The sequence below is a fragment of the Silene latifolia genome, chromosome Y (assembly GCF_048544455.1).
Source record: "Silene latifolia isolate original U9 population chromosome Y, ASM4854445v1, whole genome shotgun sequence".
Taxonomy (NCBI): domain Eukaryota; kingdom Viridiplantae; phylum Streptophyta; class Magnoliopsida; order Caryophyllales; family Caryophyllaceae; genus Silene; species Silene latifolia.
This window is the reverse complement of record NC_133538.1, coordinates 456,373,633-456,396,741: the sequence shown is the minus strand read 5'-3', so window position 1 is coordinate 456,396,741 and position 23,109 is coordinate 456,373,633. Positions and strand designations below refer to the sequence as shown.

The window sequence follows — 23,109 nt, the reverse complement described above, 5'->3', positions numbered from 1 at the left end:
ATGCATCAACTAAAACAAATTCATTCGTGACATAATTCCGTAATTATGTGAAATTTATCCAAACCACCTTTTAATGATTAAAATTCATGTGATAAAACCGCTTCTATCAATTCAATTTTAATCTAATACAGTCCGTTACTTTAAATACGCTTTAAAATAACTTAATGGTACGTGTGTGAACCGTTTCACAATCATAGCGAGTGTACAATATCCGTATAATGTACATTTTGTAGCCAAAAGAAAATTTAAAGCAAAAAGAATAAATTTTCAAAGCTGTCAAAACAGAAATCCCTCGATCCAGGGACACAGGTGCTCGATCGAGGAACGAAAGGGCTCGATCGATCTGAACGCAAGTCGATCGAGAGGTGTGCTAATCGGGAAGTACTCGATCGACAAAAGCGGTAGTCGATCGAGGACTTATATCAAGACAATCTTGCTCGATCGAGTACGAGGACTTCTCGATCGAGCGTGGGTTTTATGGTCGATCGAGTGCATACAAAGCAAGGACTCGATCGAGTAAAAACATGTCAGAAAAACCATTCGATCGACTAAAAACATGCTCGATCGAGGGAAAAAGTTTCTGGAAAACATAAAACCCTCGTGAAAACAGTTTGACAAAACAAAATCAATTGTAATTTTGATCAAAAACGCATCAAAAACAATTTAACAATTGACAAAACTTGACATGTTCTTTGTAATCTCCGTATAAAACAACAATATGCATAAAAACAAATCGAAAACAAGATGATAAAACCGTGTAAAACATGTCACGGTTTCAACAAGAACAAAAACCGAATCAGCCGTGTATACATGGCACGGATTTCGAGACAAAACAAACGTTTCAAAATCGGTTTTATGAAAAACACATGGAAAAATTTACGTGGCCTCGCTCTGATACCACTTGAGGGGTAATATCCGTGTAAGACCCTTTAAATTAAGGACTATAACGTAAATTTAACATGCGATTATCGTCATAAAACATAAATACAATAGAGAAACGATAAGGAACAAGAATTAACCTCGGGTCCTTTATAGTGCGGCGTAAAGAACGTAAATCAACAAGCGATTTCCTCCTAATTGTTGCACCCAAGATTTGTCCGAGATATGCCCTTGTGCTAGAAGTTGTTCTCTGATTGCCTTGCAATATTGAGAGAACTTGTTGTGAGGTTTTCGAGATGTGAGATCTAGGTTTCAGAGAGAAAATGTCTCCAAAACCCTAGTTTTCTGTAAAATGGAATTCTCTAGGTCAAAAGGAGAGGGAGTCTCTCCTTTTGTTAACCTCGGCCAGCCGTGGGTTTGCATGGGGAAGTGGGCTTCCACTTCCTCTTAATTTTACCTCGTGGACCGGCTCATAAATTGCTAAATGTATATGACGCGGTTTATTATAAATCGTCATCGGTTATCGGCTATTAAAACATCAACTAATAACACGGGTTAGTTGAAGTATTAATACATGTCCGACAAAGACGATATTGTATAATTAATTCAATATACATTAATTAAATATAAAACGCTTATATTTAATTTTACGAATTAACTGGTTAATTCGCCTTAGCCCATGATATCTAATCCGTATTAAATATAATATCTCAACATCACATTTTGACTAATTACTAGTCAAATAACTCGGACTAACTGGTTAGTCAGATTTGGCATCTACATGACTGTATTTTCATACCGTCACCTCTCTCAAACGTATCCTATAGGTGTGACTTTTAGGGACCAGTTGATCACCGCCATCTGTATGACAATAACGTCAAACTTATCTAGCAAGCCAACCGTTATTGATAAACGTGGATCAACTGATAATAATACCAAAAGTATGCCCTTTGATCCTTTTAGAGGTTTATAAGTCCTTGCACTAACTGTTAAGGACACCAACCCCAACACCTCTTAGCCTTAGTAATTTGTTGAACTAGTATTTGTGAAGGATTACATGCTCTTAAATTTGTTCCTTTTTAGTTGCCTCCGCCACTTGATGAGGAAGTGGCTATTCCTTTTGTAGATGCATCCATTATTTGATTTTGTGTGCTTAATGTTTGGATGTGTCGCCATTTTAGCAAGACCCATCTTGCCTTGCAAGAAGGCATCCTACCTCATGGTTGTCTTGTTGTGAGTTGAAGGGGCGGAGTGAGATCCGCTAATTGTCTCATATCGGCTATGTTATTAGGTTAGTTTAAATAATGGTCCTAGTCTTTGTCACCTCTTTACTCGGAACGAGCAAAGGTTCGGTTTGGGGATATTTGATGTGACCATAATTAGCGCATATTTAGCCCCCGAATTAGCCTTGTTACCATTCTTTTTAGTGCATATTTGGGTCATTTATTGTCTTTAGTTCTTTGTTTTGCATATTCTTTGAGATTTTGATCCCTTAGTAGGAAAGGAGTGCAAATCTTGCATTTTCATGGCAAAACGAGACTAAATTGATTGAATTCAATGACCAAGCATCAAGGAGAGACAAGATTAGAAGGCCTTTGTACATATTATAGTAGATGGGCAATGTTGAGAAAGGATCCTTGCATCCCCGAGGAAATCCCCAAGGATTTTATGAAGAAAAGGGAAGAAAAGAAGAAGAAATATTGCTGAGGTACAATCCGTGCGGTTTCTCCACAATCCCCCCGTCCTCCACAGCACAATCCGTGCGTTTTTCTCCTTAAGATGCCCGGGTTAGCAGCCACCACAATCCGCCCGGATTCACCTGAAGACGCCCGTTTTTCCCCGCCTGAATCCGCCCGTCCCGACTCCAAAACGCACGGATTCCTGTACAACACAATTTTGTCTTCTCCAAGCTACAAAGAAAGAAGACCTTCCTTCGAAAAATACCGGCTCCTCCCTGCTCAATCTAAAAAGTGTAATTACTAGTTTAGCCTTTAGTTAACCCTAATGCATCCACCTAATTTCCACTATAAATACCCCATTAGTCTAATTAGAAGAGCATGTTCTTCTTATCAATAATTAGAGTAGTTAATATCAATCAAATCTCTCTTTAGTATTGTAATCAACAATTAATCAAGTTCTAATACAAGTTTTATTTCCTTAATCTCTCTTTTGTTCATCCTTTATTTTGGGTAATTGAAGATTATTTGGCTTATTATTGGGAGATTGACAACCTCTCAATCAAGCATCAAGTACTTCTTTTATTCTTTGCTTTATTATTGGAATCATTAGTAGGTATAATTCTCTTAATCCCTGTTTAATTATTGTTAATTACTTTCATTTATTCATCATGTTTCCCTTTGTTGGTATGATTGACAACCTTGCTAGAATGATCAACATGATAATGAGTGAGTAGTCTCTTAGCTAGGGTTAATAAATAATTAGGGTAAACCAACATGAGGAATGATTCATGCTTAAATTAATATGCTTTCATGGTTTATTTGCTTACTTGTTTTGATCTCAACTCATGCACATGTTATGTTTGATGAAATGTGAGCCTATGAATCCTTGCATTTTTTACCCATCACCTATCTTTTCAATGAGACTTATAAGACATAAACCAACTCGAGTATCATTAGACCATGCATGTTGTTGAGTAGGGAAGACTAAGTCGACTTGTAGGTGTTTTACAATCTAATCGATTCGGCTCCGGGACCCAAACTTTCCTAGGATTGTAAGATATAACCCAACTCAATCCATCACAACAATAATTGCTTGCTTTTAATTTGAGAACATGTTTGTATGGTAAATTCCCATGAATTCCCTATGACCCCATGACACCCTAGTGCTTTTATCAATTGTTTACAACCCTTTTAATTCATCTTACTTATTTACTTTCTTTGATATTTAGTTTAGTGACCTTCTACATCAACCCAAATTGTGACACCCCTAAGACACCACTAGTTTCAATAGAAATCTCATCTCAATTCCCGTCCCTTGGGATCCGACCTTTACTTGCCTCTTTACTAATTGTAGAGTTGTTTGTGAAGCTATAAATTGTGTTTTCATTCGGATGTGACCCAACGACCACATCTATTTAATTGTGAACACGAAACGGACCGATCACTAGGTCTTAGACACATAGCAGTGGTTATATGCTACACATAGTACCGTGGAGGCAGTGGTTATATGCTCCTATAACACTCCCTTCTTACCCGGCCAAGGTAAAGGGAGGATGTTACCATCTCGGTTTCCCGCGCGGTAAAATTGGAGTTGCAATTAAGAAACAACTTAAATAAATAATAAGTTTAGTGATTACAAATGAATGAATGACTAAATAATAAATGTAAACTAGACATTATAAAACTTGTCTACCATCTAAGCCATCTATTTATGCTACTCGACTCTAAGTCTGATGCTCGTCCCGTCTCCCGCGTACTATCAAAAGAACCAGTACTTAAGCTACTCCCCATATGATCGGAAATTTAATATGGATCGATACAGGCCACCCCAAAAACAGGTTATAATTACATAGACACACAACACGTCAGTTTCAATAAATAAATATAAGACACAACATGATAATTAAATATGCAACATGCCATTGATATGAATGAGATACAATTATACAATCACCATGTCACTACCGGGACACACCCAGACGTACTCATAACCACCTGTGCCAGCGATACGCCTACGACACCAGTCCTCACACAAAGATACTAGGACACGCCCAGACGTACCGGGTCCAAAAGCCAACTGGGTCCCTTGCCAGACATCGTACACTACGCCAATTCTGCGCTTTAACAACGACCGTATAACAACGGTTTATCAAATATAATAACGGAAAATAGATCACTGTTTCCCAAATATAATAACAATTAAACCGTTATTAAATAAAGTTAAACAACGGTTCTGTCGACGACCGTGTTGTAAATTATCAACAATTAGAATCAAAACCGTTATAAAATATTTTCTTGTAAACGGTCTTGCAAAACCGTTATTATATTTTGTCAACAGTTTACATAAAACCGTTATAAAATATATCTTGTAAACGGTTTTGCAAAACCCGTTATCATATTTTTGTCAACGGTTTACATAAAACTGTTATAAAATATAAAACAAGAACGGTTTTTATATGTTCGTTGTTGTATATTTGGACAACGGTCATTTTTTCAAATCAGTTGAATTGAACCAATGCATGTGAAAAAGGTGTAACTTTATTCAGAATTTTATGCATGCGTTATACTATTCAATTTGGACTATAAATATGTCGTCATAATGTGATAGTTGAATATCAAACATTTACTCTTTCATTCTCTCTCTAAATTATACTTTGTACTTTCCCTAAAAGAAAGAATATATATATATATATATATATATATATATATATATATATATATATACTCCGTACCTAATAATATGGTTGGTTTACCAGAACTACAATCACGTTTTCGTTACGTCTATCTTGTTACTTGTATTGTTCATAATCTCCCTGTTCGTTATGAAAATGGAAAGGGTGTAAATAATGATTTTGGGTGGATGAGGTTAATGCTTCATGACTGTGGTTTAGCTACGGTTAAAAGAGTCCACCCTGTGTCGACTAACAGGCAGGGTTTTCAAGGATTCACTTTTATCGAGTATGATGAAGCCAACCACCATGAAAGTTTTCGTCAGGCAAGAAAATTAGAGGCTAGATTTGAGGGGAAACTGAACTTCTATTCGGATGCTAGACAAAAGGGAACTTATCTATGGGATGCAACCCATGTTGATCATCGTCTGCTGAGTCATTACAGGAGGTATCACAATCTTGTCACTATGCCTCCGTCATGGGAGACAGAGGCAATTCCACCTGTGGTGGCCGCAGACAATGAAGGGCCGCTCTACAACTTGATGTGGACCGAACTCCATGAAGATTATCCTTTGTCATCAGATTCTAATAATTAATAATCATGTTTTTATTTTAATTTCTAGAAGTGAAAATAAGTTAATTGTATAAGACAATTTGTTGTTGTTGTTCTTTTCCTAATGATTTGAAGCTTAATTATTTATGTATTTTAATTGTTAAGTATTCGTTTGCGTATTCAAAAATTAAACAAAGGAACGAAGCAAGACAGAATTGAAATAAAACCATACGAGGTAATTTGATCTTAAAAAATATATCAAACAAAAAAGAAAAAAATAAGCTAACTAATAATCAGGGAACAGAGTGCGGAATCCATCGACAATATCACTAAAAACATCTCTTTCACCTTGAACCCAATCCACCGAGTCGTTTTCCCATTCCAACGACACTCTCCCTAACTCGAAATTACGACCGTCTACGTACAAATACGCGACTCGTCCATGGTCATCTTCATTAATGACCCATAAATATGGTCCTTCCCGTTATTCATCGGTATAAAACCAAAACCTTGAAGAATCATTATTATAAAAAGACATACAAAATTCTAGTTAGGCGTTTAAAATCTTCAAATCCGTCGAATGATTCGACATCAGATTCATACGATCCTTCATCGAACGATGAATTATAAAACGACATAATTTTTGAATACTCTTTTGAATATATAATTATATATATTAAAAAAATAGAGTTTAGATTTTGTTGTGAATAATATAATTTTATTATAGGGTTCTAATATAAATAGGGGTTTAAAGGTCATGCATGTATTGGAAACGGTTTAATTAAATATGTGAATAGTTTCAATGGTTCAAATTTGACAACGGTTAAGGAAAAACTGTAGTTATGGGATACATTGATCACGGTTTTTGTAAAACCGTTGTCATTTTATAGAATTAAATTATGTTAACTCCTATGTCTTATTATTTTTTTAATTTGTTTGACCATTATTAATTACTATCCATTCACATGCACACATATTTTCCTATAAATATATACCAATTCATAGTTTAATTAACCACAAGCACCAATTCATCGAGTAATTAATTATCACATATAATTTAATTAAAAAATTTATACCTCGATCATGATGTCATCGTCTTCTACAACCGCTGAATCACAATCAAACACCCGCTATGTCCATCCTATTATGTGTATTATACATCACCTTCCAATCAAAGTTGAAGACGATGGTAACATTACTAAAAATACAGGCAACTACAACGCCCCTTTAACAACGCTTATCCACGAAAATCACCATAAGACGTTGTAGAACGGATGGCGCGAATTTTACTAAAAATAATTACAACGGGTATGGTTCCATAACCATTGTTATAGGTTTTAACAACGGGTCAAACATGCACAACCGTTGTTAATAATTTGGCGCAAAATTGGCGCAAAGTTAGTGAAAAGTAATTACAACGGTTATTTATAAACCCGTTGTTAATACTTTTTAACAACGGTTTACTATGGACCCGTTGTTAATATTTTCTGTAATGACAACGGGTTTTTGTTTAACAAACATTGTCAATACTTTCTATACTATAAACCACACAAACACAGATCAACTACAACCACACCACACAAACCCTAACACAAACACAATAAATATACACAAACACAAACACACTTTCTCATCGTCTCTTTCTCTCTTCCTCATCGTCGCTTTATCATCTCACTGTCACTGTTGGTTTCATCGTCTCTTACTTTCTCTAATTATCAGGTAAATATGCATGATTTAATTTAGGTTTTGTCATCTCAGTCATTATTTTCTTTCTCTAATTATTTCATTTGCATGTGTTTTTATCAATCATTATGTTCTTTCTCTAAGTATTATTCGCTTAATTAGTTTTGTCACTGTTGTTTTTCTGCGTTTATTAGCTTGTAAAACAAATTAAATAAAATAAAACAAAGAAGAAGCAAGATGATAGAGAGGATTGCATGATAAACTTAATATATATATATATATATATGTATATATATATATATATATATATATATATATATATATATATATAAATACATAAATTAAAAAACGAATTACATTGATAAAAATGCAATTCTTAGATATGCATAGAGAGTCTCATTATTTAAACCGTTTTTTCTTGTTATTGTTATGTATTTTTCTTTCTCTAATTAATGAATATCAGTTTTCTTTTTCACATTAATTAATTAAACAGAAAATTAAATATGAAAAAATTAATAGGAATATTGAATACGAATACAAATAGTACGTCATTGATCTAGTTGATACATAAACCAACATTAAAAAAACATCATCCCCGTCACTCAAAATTCAAAATTCCGTTTTCTTATATAAATAAATGTTAAAGCATCTGTTTATTAACATCATCCCGATCACTCAAAATTCAAAAAACACGATGGCATTTAACCCAGCTTTATTCAACAACGAAGTGTGGATTAAACAAACGATTGTAGATAAGGAGGAGGTTCTATCCGGGCTTTCCGCTGATCAACACCTATTAGTCAAAGAATCTATTGAATATAGCCATAATTATTGGAGTAAGAGGCTTGATGCAGTCCTGCTTGTCAACCAACCGTTCCCATCCTTATCACCGTCTTCATACCCTTGTCAGCCTGATACTCGTAACTTGAATACCGCGAGAGATATGTTGAGTTCTACTCTTCCTACCTTATCTCCACATGCAAGACAGGTTCTTGCATACATTGAATCTGTTATTGTAAAATACGAGGCTAATGACCCAGAAGTAGCCGGTATACCACAATGGCATGGTTGGTGGCAGTGTGAGAAGAACTTTTTACTCTTAACCGGGATTGTTACGGATTATTTTAAATTTTTTGATGTGTGATGAATGTAATATTAATGTATTGTGGTTATTTCTAATTAAATAAATGATGAGTTTATTGAACTTTTTCTTGCTTGATTTGATTAATTTATTGAACTTCATAGGTAATCAAGATTACTCTTCCTCTCAACTGATTTTGAACATTGGACCGTTTAATTCATGATTTGACCAAGGCATGCTTATTAAGGACCGTTGTGATCAAGATAAAATGACAACGGGTTATGAAACCGTTGTCTTAAAATACATATATAACAACGGCTCAGGGAAAATCGTGGTCAATTATCACATAAAAGAATGGTTTTTTAGCAGCCATTGTCATTATTATTGACAACGGGTTATGAAACCGTTGTCTTAAAATACTTATATAACAACGGTTCATGGAAAACCGTGGTCAATTATTACATAAAAGAACGGTTTTTTAGAAACCGTTATCATTATTATTCACTATTTTCTATGTATTGACTTTTCATTATTCATGATTTGACAAATGCATGCTCTTAAATGGACCGTTTATTATCTTAATATAAATTTATATTTATATTTAAAATACTTGACAACGGTTTTAATGAAACCGTTACGAAAGTATTAGCAAAGGTGAACTGTTTTTGAGAAACCGTTGTCTTATTTTTTCACTTATGTATGATTTGACAACTGCATGCATGCCTATGGACTGTTCATTATGTTTTGGTTTGAATCAACGTTTCACTTATTGGTCGTTTGAACGTTTTTACGCTTTCAACGCTGCATAGTTACTGCACGCCAGGTAGTGTATTCAACGTTCATTTATTTGTTGTTTGAGTGTAACTTATGGATGAAATTGCTCTTAATTAATTACAGAGTATATCCTTATACTATAAATAGTCTAACATATATGGACTATTTAATTAAAACATCTATCCATTATTCTATATATACTACAAATAGCATACAACATACTTCACTTGAGATTTAATTATGTCATCGTCTAGTACTCAATTCTCGATTACCCGTTATATCAATCCAATTACTTGTATAATACAAAATCTTCCCGTCAAATATGATGACATGGGTAAACTGCTTTCTAAGAGTTTTATTTGGTTGAGGGACACGCTCCGTAATAATGGCTATACAAATGTACAAAAAGTCCACCCAGCGTGGACAAAAGATGGTGGTTTTCTTGGGTATGCCCTGATCGAGTTTCGAGGGTGTGGGCAAGGCGATTTTCGCCAAGCAAAAAAACTTGCTGCAAGGTATGCGTCACGTCATCATCAATCGGGGAAACATGAGTACTATAACGATGATCCTGACTATTATTTTTACGGTGGGCCGTACTTATGGATTGCTGTTGTTGAGGACTATCATATGCTGAGAAAGGAGTACCCGCACAATTTTACTAATGTATCGAAATCCTGGAAGGACGAAGAAGTGCCTCATTTTGATCACCGTTGTTATGTTGATGTAGTAAAGTTGATTTATGATTAGGTTTATCCTGATTACCCACCCTGAGTGAAATTCCTGTTAGGTATTTTAAGTAATTTGCATGCATGCCGTTTCTTGGTGGGCCTTATTTTTATATTGGTTTTTTATTTTCTTTCGTTTTATGTTACGTTTTTAATGTTTCAATGATAACAATGCATGCTTTTTTTATTGCTTGTTTTAATTAGTGCATGCGATATACACTTTTAAATACGAAGCAGCTCTTATTATACATATGCAAACGCTTAATATTTAAATTAAATAATTAACACACTAATTAATTATGAAACAATAATAAAGATTTACTTTGCATTAAAAACAAATAAATTTAATGGAAACATTTAACTAATTATTACAGAACTAGCTTATTAGAACCCGTGCAAAGTTACACGGACATATATAAATAATATATATAAATAATTATACAAATTTAATGATCACATTAACATTATCAAATTACAAATAATTTTATATTATTACTTACATGAGAAATGTTGTACATAAAAAAGTCCCTTAAATGAATTGTATGACAAATACAAACGAAAAATTATCACAACGTTAAGCATTAAATGTCTAGTGCAAATGAGTCTCTCTAATCACGATAATATCGATATATCTAAGTGAGCACTCTATTTCTTTTTTGGCACTATATTGTCCTTCGATCTATCAAACAAATATAAAAAATAATTATGCTTGTTAGTTTATTTACTAACAATTCTAAATATGTTGAGCGATCCTATATATTCAGTAATAAGTACCCATTTTTCTATAAGTCCAACTTGTATAAGTTCAAATCGGAAAAGTTAAGCCTAGACCCGGCAAAATCAACCTGAACCAAAAAAGCTGACCCGAGACTCGAAATTGACTCGAACAACAACGTCCTAATGAGATCCGAAACTCGAGTTGACCCGACTCGGCCCGAAAATGACCCGATATTTCTTGACCCGTAACAGACCTGACCTGAATGGATCTGATCCGAAACCGCCCACTCCCAGAGTAACCCGATAAATCAGGACTCTAATTGGCATGCTAGAAAGACTTAAAATACCTTTTTTACTCTTAATCATGGATCCGAAAATGACTTGACCCGAAATAACCCGACCCGCTTGACTTGAAACATACCCAACCAACACACTTGATACAAACTTGTAAGCCAAACCATTTTTTTCTCGTACCTCTATATGTAATTTTGTAAGCTTTTATTATTAGTACAAACTGAACATAACTCTATTTTTTTATACATATTTTTATAATAGTCATATCTATTTTATCATATCTTAAAACCAATTTTATTAGTACCTAATTTTATATTATACGTACCCAATTTACTACTTGTAGTAACATTTTTATTTCAAATTATGTGTAACACCTCTGATTTTTGGCTAAATTAAAACTAATTATTTTACATATAAACTCGCAGAAATACAGAGATATTATAAATAATATACAAAGTTTTTATTACAAAATGTCTCTTTAAATAAAATAAACAAAATGAACCAAAACTTTTTACAAAGCTTTTAATAAAATCTTGACTTGAAATAAAAATCTTTTTAAACAAAAGATGAAGGTCATCTGAAAATAAAACCAAAAGACAAAAAGGAACTACCCCCATGACGAGTAGTCTAGAAGAGAGAAAACACGTCAGCCGGGGAGCTGAGTAACAAATAATACCTTAATACAAGCAGCTTAATTTTGGTTATGGCGTGGAAACATACACATGTAAAAATAAAATTAAACAAATAGCATAATAAAAACACTCCCCATTAACTAACTAGTAAGTCAAACCAACTTCGTTCTATTTCCACAAATTAACAAACTCATTACCTCGTCTCATAATATAATACTTCTAAATAACCAGATATCGTATTCTCATCGTCGAACATAAGCCAAGGATAAGGGGTGAGTGCACTGACGGGTTGGTGAGCCAAAGTCGTATGCTCCCAAAGATAGTATTTATAATACTTAAAACCTCTAACTAAATGATAGTATATGGTAATAAGCATCGAACCATAGAGAAGACAATGTAATTTATGTGAATTATAGTATAGAAAGTAAGTAACCAATATAGGGGGGGATTGAAATGATTGAGTAACTAAACTAGAGATTAAATAAGCGATTGAATGAAGTTGGTTTAGATAATGGAGATTACTTGGATGTTGTGTTTCTTGAAGATGATGGATCCAATGTTTCTGAAGCTAGCGGTGATGGGGATATAAATGCTGATGACTTATTTGAGAAGTTAAGTCAATCTGAAATGCCTTTATTTAATGGTTGTATGAATTATACAAAATTGTCCGTTGTGGCGAAGTTATATATTTTGTAGGGGTCATATGGGTGGAGTGATAAGTGTTTTACCGATCTTCTAGCTTTGTTATGTGACATGCTTCCTGACGGTAACGTTCTTCCCTGTCGGACATTTGAGGCTAAAAAGATGATAAAAGAATTGGGCATGGAATATGAGAAAATACATGCTTGTCCCAATGACTGCATATTGTACCGCAAAGATTATGAGAAATTATCAAATTGTCCGCGCTACTTGGTGTGACATTATAAGACTAAGGATGGATCCCAGCTAAGGTGTTGTGGTATTTTCATATTATACGAAGAATCATAAGGATTTTTTCGAATGTAGAAGATGCAAGAATGATGACTTTACATAGTAGTGGAAGAATTCGAGATGGAAAGTTAAGACACCTAGCAGATGGTCAACAATGGAAAGAGTTTGACGCTAAGTATCCTGATTTTGACAATGAAGCAAGGAACTCGTGTATAACACTTTCCACAGATAGAATGAATCCTCATAGAAACATGAGTACCCAACATAGTATTTGGCCAGTAGTGTTGGCCATTTATAATTTACCCCTATGGGTTTGCATGAGACGGAAGTATCTGATGTTGTCCTTGTTGATTTCTGGCCCTCGACAACCTGGGAATGACATAGATGTGCATTTAGAACCACTTCTAGACGATTTGATAATTTTGTGGGATAGAGGGATACAAGTATTTGTGTAACACCCCCATACACCAAGGTGTCTTACCAAGACCACCTAATGCATAGAAATACTACCATCTTGGTTACCCGAGGCAATGTATATCAAATAGACCATAAAGAAACATACTTAATTAAGTAAATGAGTACAAATCCAAAACCAAACTGTAAAGTAAATACAAATGTTCTTAAAACCAAACCAACTGAAAAGAAAACTAAGTTCAAGACACAACGAAAGACTCTAGTGACATGTGATGACTCCATCCCAACTATCCCTTGTGCAAGCCATCTTATACCTGCTCAATAACTACTCACCATCCCCGAATGGATCACCACAATTTTCAAAACATTTAAAACGGAGTTAGTTACTGATTACATAAAGCAAGATACACAATATACAAACAACACACAACTCCCCAACTCCATTATATCTCCACACACCTGACTACACACTAAAGTGTGTAGTGCTGCCAGAATACCCATCACAACAGATATTCCACGCCGCCAGTAGGGGACCGTAGCAGTACCCACAAAATCCCCGCTCATCTGTTCCGAGCGATAACCCATGTTCCTTAATGCGCACATCCCCTCCTGTGGCGGGTTCCACATAGGGCGAATCAAGGACGTGAAGCCACCCCCGCAAGTGACTCCACTCAGCCTAGGACACGCTTCGCGAACCACAGACAAACACAACACAACCAATTAACACCACCAATACAATCCAATACGTTAAAGATCAACAATAAACACAACCATCACCAACAACTATGTAACCAATAACCGAGTAGGGAAACCCTACCTGGAATAAGCAAATCACCAGATCGTCACAAAGAAGATATTTAATATTGCTCCTCTACGAAACCACCTTCTATAAACACATATCATATCATCACTATCTAATACATATCATACTCCCAAAATACCCTAAAATACCCAATTAGGGTTTTAAACAAAATCAACAAAAAGGCATAAAAACTATACAAGGATCTTACCCACGACACGACGAACTCAACGGCATAAAGAACACGACGATCCGACGACCCTAGCCTTTGGGATTTGATAGCATCGCGAAGAAAGGAAGTAACGTAACTTGTTTTCTCTCTTGAAAGGTTTTAGAAAAGATAAAAGTGACAAAGGAACTGACGGAAAGCTTTAAATATCAATCAGGCGTTGCTAACAAAACCCGGCTAAAACAACCCGCAAAACCGACTTACTCGATCGAGTAAGTCACTTACTCGATCGAGTGACCCTTAATCGATCGATTGCCACACTTACTCGATCGAGTACCCATTAGCAGAACACTGTTTCGAAATCCAAACTCACTTACTCGACAAAGTAAGCCCCACTCGATAGAGTACCCAAAAGCACAGAAAACCGTAGTATTACAGTCTTCCCTCCTTAAAAAGAACTTCATCCCCGAAGTTCAACTCATACTCAAAAACAAAACATACTAACTTAACCACGACACAACAACGCAACTAAAACTTAAAACCGACTCAAAGCAACTACTAACTGTACCAAAACTAACATAAACCATACCAAAACCTTCTGCGATCACCTCCTACCCCCCTAAAAGAAACATGGTTACGTTCCCATAACCACACATACCTGATAAAAAAGAGACGGATACCGCTCCCTCATAGCCTCTTCCGCCTCCCAAGTAGCTTCCTCAACCTCATGATTAGACCATAGGACCTTAAGCAACACCATTTCCCCAAACCTAGTTTTTCGACCCTTGCGATCAAGAATCTGTTTTGGCATCTCAAGATAAGACAAGGACTCGTCCAACTCTATGTTCTCCATCTCTTGCACATGGGAGGGATCACTCACATACTTCAGTAACTGATACACAGGAAACACATTATGCACACGATGTAAAGCCGCTGGTAACGCTAACTGGTAAGCAACCTCTCCCACACGATCCAAAATATCATATGTTCCGATGAACTTCTGGCTCAGCTTCCCTTTCTTACCAAACCTCATAACCCCATGCATAGGAGACACTTTCAGAAGAACCTTGTCCCCAACCTGAAACTCTATTTCATGGCGACGTAGGTCTGCATAACTCTTTTGTCGATCCTGGGCCGCTTTCATCTTTTGCCTAATCACCTTAACCTGTTCTATTATCTCAAGTACCATCTGTGGTTCTAAAACCACTGCCTCAACTCTATCATCCCAGCAAATCAGACTCCTACACCTCCTCCCATACAGTGCCTCAAAGGGTGCCATCCCAATACTCGTGTGATAGCTGGTGTTATAAGAGAACTAAATCAAATCCAACCTATCATCCCAACTACCACCAAACTACATCACACAAGCTTGTAACATATCCTACAAGGTCTTGATAGTTTTCTTTGTCTGTCCATCTGTTGCAGGATGAAAAGCAGTACACATCTTCAAGGTAAATCACATCATCCCCTGCAACTCTTGCCAAAATCGAGAAATAAACCTCGCATCCCGATCTGAGGCAATATCCTTAGGGACTCCATATAACCTCACCACATATTTCCTGTACCCATTAGCCAACTGAACTTTACTCCAAGTATCTTTCATAGGAATAAAGTGAGCTGACTTAGTCAAACGGTCAGCTATCACCCATATCATGTTGTTACCCTGATGGCTCCTTGGTAAACCCACTATAAAGTCCATAGAGATAGATTCCCATTTCCACTCAGGCACCTCAAGAGACTGAATCTTCCCTTATGGTCATCGCTGCTCTCCCTTAACTCTCTGACATGTCAAACATCGTGCCACAAACTCAGCTGTTTCCCTCTTCATCCCAGGCCACCAGAAAGTCTTCTTCAAATCTTTATACAACTTGTCACCACCTGGATATACTGAATATGGTGTGCAATGAGTCTCTTTCATGATTATCTTTTTCAACTCCTCATCATTAGGAACACAACATTTCCTATCAAACCGAACACTCCCATCTGTATGAATAGAGAACCGAGACTTTGTCCCTTTCTCTACTCCAGCTCTCCACTCCTCAGTCTTAGGATCAAGAGCCTACTTCCTGCGAATATCATCATAAAGGTCTGGCTCCATTGTCAAGTCTCCTCTAGCATCCCCTTTTTGTATCACATGTATCCCCATCATCCCTACCTCATATCTCAATCTCGTCAAGGACATAGCTGTGCATAGCGAATGCACACCCTTCCTGCTCAACACATCGGCAACCATGTTTGCTTTCCCTTCATGGTATATGATATCCATGTCATAGTCCCCTATCAGCTCCATCCACCTCCTATGTCTCATGTTCAGCTCCTTTTGAGTAAAGATATACTTGAGACTCTTGTGATCTGAAAACACTTTAAAGGTCGCTCCATAAAGATAGTGCCTCTAAATCTTGAGAGCAAACACCACTACACCCAACTCTAGATCATGTGTCGGATAGTTATCCTTATAAGGCTTCAATTGCCTAGAAGCATCGGCAATTACTTTCTCATTCTGCATCAACACACATCCTAACCCATTCTTTGAAGCATCTGTATATACCTTAAAGTTTTCACACCCTTCAGGTAAAGCTAAGACTGAAGCTGTGGTCAAATGCTCCTTTAATGTTTGGAATGCCATCACACAACTTTCATCCCAAGGAAACCTGTTCTCTTTCCTCATCAACGCTGTCATAGGTCTGACGATCTTTGCAAAGTCTTTCAAGAATCGACGATAGTACCCTGCCAAACCCACAAAACTCCTGATCTATGCCACATTCTTTGGTGCTTCCCACTTAGACACTGCCTCTATCTTTGCCGGATCCAAAGCTACACCATCGTTGGAAATCACATGCCCCAGAAAGGCAACTTCCTTGAGCTAGAACTCACACTTAGACAACTTTGCATATAGCTGGTTGTCACGCAAAGTTTGTAACACCAACCTCAAATGCCCCTCATGCTTCTCCTTAGTCTTGGAATAGACTAAGATATCATCTATGAACACCACCACAAACCGATCCAAAAACTGACTGAAGACCCGGTTCATCAAATCCATAAACACTGCTGGTGCATTAGATAATCCAAATGGCATCACCACGTACTCATAGTGACCATACCTCGATGTAAAAGCTGTCTTTGGTATGTCCTCATCCCAAATCCTCACCTGATGGTAACCTGATCTCAAATCAATCTTGGAAAAGACTTTTGACCCGTTCAACTGGTCAAGCAGATTATTTATCCTTGGCAAAGGATACTTATTCTTTACTGTAACCCTGTTCAGCTCTCTGTAGTCGCTGCACAACCTGAACTCCCATCCTTCTTCTTCACAAACAGAACTGGTGCTCCCCATGGTGATACACTAGGTTTAATATATCCCTTATCAATCAAATCATCCAGCTTTTTCTTCAGCTCCTCCAACTCCTTAGGACCCATGCAGTACATGGCCTTAGAGAATGGTCCCGTCCCTGGTTTCAGCTCCACACTGAAATCTATTTCCCTCTTAGGTGGCACACCTGGTATCTCCTCCGGAAAAACATATTGAAACTATCCTACTAATGGTTTCTGATCTGCTGTCGAACTCGCCATAATATGGTCTCTCACATGGCATAGAATCAAAGGACACCCCTTCCTCAGATAAGACTTTAATGTCACCGCTGCAATCACTTTGACTTTGGGTTTGACAACAAACCCTCGATAAGACACACTAACTCCCGTAGGACTTCTCAAAGAGACTCTCTTTTGGTGACAATCTATTTCAGTCTTGTGCTCACCCAGCCAATCCATACCAACTATCATCTCAAAACCATCCATAGGAAATTCTAATAAATCCACTGGAAGGTCAACCTGCCCAACTATCATAGATACACCCTTATATAACCTCCCACTAGATATGGACTCACCCAACGGTATAAAAACTTCATCTTTTACAGACTCAAACTCTCTTAAACCCAAAAGCTTAGCATGACTCGACGATACAAATGAGTGTGATGCCCCCGAATCAAACAAAACAAAGGTAAAATCACCATTAACAAGAAAAGTACCCGTGAGCATCATCCTCAGCAGCTTTCTTGTCCATCATGAGTAACTTTCCACTGGTCTTTTGTGCACCTCCCTGGATGGTACGAGCACTAGTAGATGGCTTGGCAGCCGACCCCTGGTTTTTGTTAGCTGCCGGTTTCTGATAAGAATTACCGCCATTGCGGTTAGATCCACCATTGTTGTTACTCTGACAACCTTGATTGTTCCATTACCTAGCCGGCTTGTTTCTAGCATAACTCCGAGACGGACCCTGAGAGAAACTCCCTTGTGATGGCCTCTGAAAACCCCTTCTCACAGTACTATTACACTCATGTCTCTTATGGCCCATACCGCCACAGTTGTAACAAGATATACCCCAGCTGCTACTACCACCACCATGACCACGACCATAAGAAGCTCCACTACTAAACCCCGATCCCGATGAGTAAGCCTTTGCTTGGTTATGGTTGCCCCTCTTGTAACTGGACTGACTACCACCCTGACTTTCAGCCTTCCTCTTCTCGGGACCTCTCTCCCTGTTCTCCTTGGCCATTTCGACCAATCTCTCAGCTCTCTCATACACCTCTTTACCATCTGTAAGAACCCAAACCGATAACTTCTCCATTATTCTGTAGGTCAAGCCCTTTTCAAATCTCAGCGCTAAGTTCTCCTGGTTCAACCCCATATCCTCTGCATACCTAGCCTTCTCATTAAATTTATGATAGTACTCAGCCACAGTCATATACGGTCATTTTGAAATCATCAAACTCCTCCCTCAGTGACTACGAACATGCTCAGGGACAAACTCTCGGCGCATAGCTCTCTTAAACTCGCTCCATGGTATAGCTGACTTCCCTTTCCTTACATATAAGTCCAGAGCAATATCCCTTACCTTATCCCACCACTCTCCCGCAGCATCTCTCAAGTAGAACACAGCTTGTTCCACTTTAAAGTCCTCAGGACAGTGAACCACATTTAAGATGTTTTCCATCTCCTTATGCCAATTGTCGAGCAAAATTGGAGCTCCGGTACCCATGTATTCCTTTGGGTTGAAACGGGCTATGGTAGTACTCATCTAGAGAAGTCTATCCCAGCCTCTTTGTCCTTCCCAAACTTCTTTAAGGCCTCGGTAAGCGCCTCTTGATGTTCAAGCATCTTGGAAACTTCATCTACACTCATCAACTCAGCCCTAGCATACAAAGCGGATCTCTTTGGCGGCATCTTTGAACTATATAAGAAAAGAGGTAAACGTAAACACACATCCCAACACTAAACACGTATATAACCTGTGCGGACCTCACTCGACCGAGCAACTCATCCCACTCGATCGCGTGACCTCACTTGATCGAGTTGCCCACTTACTCGATCGAGTACCTCAATTCCAGAACCTGACCAGAAAGCATCACATTACCCACTCGATCGAGCCCCACTCCTACTCGATCGAGTAGCCCTTACTCGATCGAGTACCCGACTTACTCGATCGAGTGCCCCAAAACAGCAGCGATTGTTCAAAAATGCATATACCCCACTCGACCGAGTCCATGAAAGATCATAGATTCTAATTAGACACTCTAATTAAATGTCAAATTATCTCATAATTTGTGTTTTTGTGATCTATGTAACATGCATGCAATATTAAAGCATATTAATATAAAAGATGAGGAACATAATTTTCGTTATATTGAGAAATGGTAGTATTTGGGCACAACCAAGATCACCATCTTGGTTGTTCTTGAGCTTATAATAAATGGCAAGATCCTCCATCTTCAAGTGTCCAAGGTAGAACACCTCCTCTCTTAAGCGCCCAAGAACTAACCCCAAAATCTTACTAATATTAACTAGATATTATGTAAAATTAGCCTTGAAAATATGTACAAGTCTATTAGTAACACTCTTAGTAATTTTGTTTTGAATTATTAACACTTAATAATTTTTCTTTTGGTTTTTTTTTTTTTTGCAAAAGATTTATCATTTCATTTCTTAAGAAGAAAAGAAATTACATTTTGCAAAAACTATCCAATAAAGAACAACTCAAACTAAACAAAGGGAAAATCTTAAACAGACTGAAGGTTAGCTAAAAAAAGCGCAGAGTGTCGCATGTTCATTCTAACAGCAATCTTAAACTTGATTTTGTCAAGCAGAGCAGATGGGGAGAGCTGCCCCTAAGCAAAAAGCCTGTGATTCCTTTCAGTCCACAGAGAGTGAACTACAGCTGCAATAGAGACTTGGAACCAATGCTTTCTCCATCTAGTCATATAAGAAGTATCCAGGAGGGAGAGTTCTTGCTGAAAAGTTAAAACAGGCCTGACTACATTCATCCACTGAAGAATAGAAGACCAAACATGAGGAGAATAAGGACAGGAAAAGAAGAGATGAGCATGGTTCTCTTCATGGGTCTCACACAGACAACATTTGTTAGCAAGAGAGAACCCTCTTCTTTGAAGATTAATCACAGTAGCAAGCTGCCCCTGGACTGCCATAAAAGAGATAATCCTGTGACTAGGCAGAATCCCTGAGTAGGTTAGACTAGTAGCCCAATCCCCAACAGGAGTAGGCTGCCTGAAGAATAAGTAGAGAAGGTTAGCAGAGATATGAGAACCAGCACACCAAGCATTTAGCTGGTGCTGAGCAGACCCTGAGAGAGAGAGACAAAGATGTCCCTTGTTTTGAGAATATTTTTTAAACAAGAAGGAAACTGTTCTTTACTGATAAGTGACCAAATGGATTCCTGTTTCAGGACATAGGTCTTGATCCAGTTTGCCCACAAGCCAGCAGCAGGGATAGAAAAATTGTGCTCCTTGGAAATTTTTAGTTTTATATGTTAACATTTTAACTCGGAAAAACAATAACCGATTATGCATGCAACATCCTTATGCTCTGATACCACTTGTTAGGTTCATGTACCTATTATTATACTCCTCTAATAGTGAACTAAATAACTTCTTAATTATATGTTCTTTAGATCCGGTGCATGCATAACAAAATAAGAGATTAATAAGAAAAACAATGTCCCTTACATTGATGGTTGGTTCGAAAATATGGGCACAAGTAAGGTCACCTTCTTTCACTTGTTCTTGAGCTTAATATGACGGATGATCCTCCTAAGACACCAAGTATAGAAGACCCTCCAATAAGTTGCACCCAAGATTTAACCCAAAAGTTCCTACTAATATTAACTAGATATGTGGTAGAAATATTACCTTAATATTACTAATATTTCTAGTATTACTACCTCTAGTAATAGTTGGAGAGTATTAGTATTTGAGAGTGTTTTAAGGATTTTGCATGTGAGGAAAATATTAGTGGAAACAAGCAAAAAGCAAGCAAGTAAAAATGAGCAACAAGTGCTCATATATAAGGGCAAAACCGGTTGCTCTTTGCATGGGGGGGAATATTTTTTTACTTGTTTTTACTTGTATCCTTAGTGTAGGTAGAGTGTTGTAAGAAATAGCATGATTAAAGCTTATGTGATATGTCACTATCACATTCTAACCAAAATAAACAAAAGACAAATGGAGCATCTTTTGCTCTCTCTTTTGGCCGGAATTATGGAGCCCTTTTGGTCATTTTTGCCTTTTGTCATTTGTCCTATAAATTCTTATAAGTCATATGTTTAACTATCTTACATAATTAATTATTAATGTTATCATTTAACACTTAAATATTACAATTAATAATATAATATACACTCCACTTTTCAGTAGTATACTACCATTATATCAATATATAATGGGTCCTATAATTGCTAGTTAGTTAAAATTACAACTCCTTGTAACTTTAAATAACCAATTACCTTTATCTTAAAACTTATATAAAACCTCAACTAATTTAGTAATTTAACACTTAATTACTAAATTAAATCTTATTTAATCACATTACAATAAGACGTAAAATCGCACTCCCATAATTAAGGAATTAATCAATCTGTATAGCATATAATTAATTAAATATCTATTTGGGCCTTATCCTATAGGTGTGACCTAAAGGGATCAACTGACCACCACGTCATACGACAGTAATGTCAAACTCTAGTTAGCCAATCATTACCGATTAATGATGATCAGTTGACTATATATAAAGAATCATCCTTTTCATATTCTTGATATGAGATTTAATTATGATATTTAATCATGTGATCGCACTATTGTTGAGGACACATTTTCTAACACCTATGCTAGCGCCCTACAAAGGCTCATGGATCAAGGGAAACTGCAGCCAATTGGACCAACTCCGGACCCATCTGAGGCAAAGAAAACCCGCTTTTGGAACCCTAACGCCTACTGCCAGTATCACCAAGGCAAAGGTCATGACACAGAAGCTTGCTTCAAGCTGAAGCATGCCACTCAAGATAGGATTGAGAAAGAAGAATTACCCTTACCTCCGCCAGCAAAACCAAATAACAGGACAAACCCCTTGGGAATCCACGTCATCTCCAACGATGTGCCAGCTCTTAATTGCTCACACCTCGTCCTGCCTATTGAGAACGAGGGGAATGCCTTGGAAAAGGACACCCCGAACGTGATGTTCGTATTCAGCACCGTAACCATGCTCACCATGATTCAGCAGGTCGAAGAAGCCATAGCCAGTCTCTTAGAATGGATCACCGGACTTAAGGATTCTTACCATTGGCTGTTATTCAACCCGCCAACACCAGCACCGCATCCAATGAAGGGACCTCTAAGCACCCAAAGCTCCCAGTTCCAGAAGGGATTGGTCCCGCGACCATTCTCGCATGCACCCCACAATAATCAACCCCACAATAAGACTCCATTATAAGACCCCACAAAAACTTCCCCTATAAAAACTATCCGTCGAGGAATATGATGTGACTCATATTTACACATATTTAGTCACCGAACTAGCCTCGTTCCTATCCTTACTTGCATGTATTAGGGTCATTTATATCTTAAGCTATCTACTTTGCATATTCTATGAGGTTTTGTGCCCTTGGTAGGGAAGGAGCGCTAGCTTTGCGTGTATGGAACAAAAATGCAGCTAAATTGATCGCATCTAACGACCAAGCATCAAGGAGGAGACCGATACTAAAGGCCTAGATCAATAACACAAGTATTTGGGCAATGATGAAGGAACCCGAAGCCTCCTCAATGA

General features: G+C 37.2%; 1 protein-coding gene across 1 annotated transcript; it reads right to left on the bottom strand.

Annotated features, from left to right (window-relative positions):
- Positions 1–20,162: 20,162 nt before the first annotated feature.
- Positions 20,163–20,828, bottom strand: LOC141632837 (uncharacterized). Its single transcript, XM_074445346.1, has 2 exons — positions 20,707–20,828; positions 20,163–20,559 (listed from the first exon to the last, which is right to left on the bottom strand). The coding sequence occupies exons 1-2, from the start codon at positions 20,826–20,828 to the stop codon at positions 20,163–20,165; spliced, it is 519 nt and encodes a 172-aa protein (XP_074301447.1).
- Positions 20,829–23,109: the final 2,281 nt, after the last annotated feature.

Bases quoted from the DNA above. Each gene is read 5' to 3' on its own strand.
- LOC141632837 (XM_074445346.1), bottom strand. From the start codon at position 20,828: ATGTTAACATATAAAACTAAAAATTTCCAAGGAGCACAATTTTTCTAT. The intron at 20,560-20,706 runs GTAAAGAACAGT...CTTATTCTTCAG, and splicing joins ATCCATTTGGTCACTTATCA to GCAGCCTACTCCTGTTGGGG.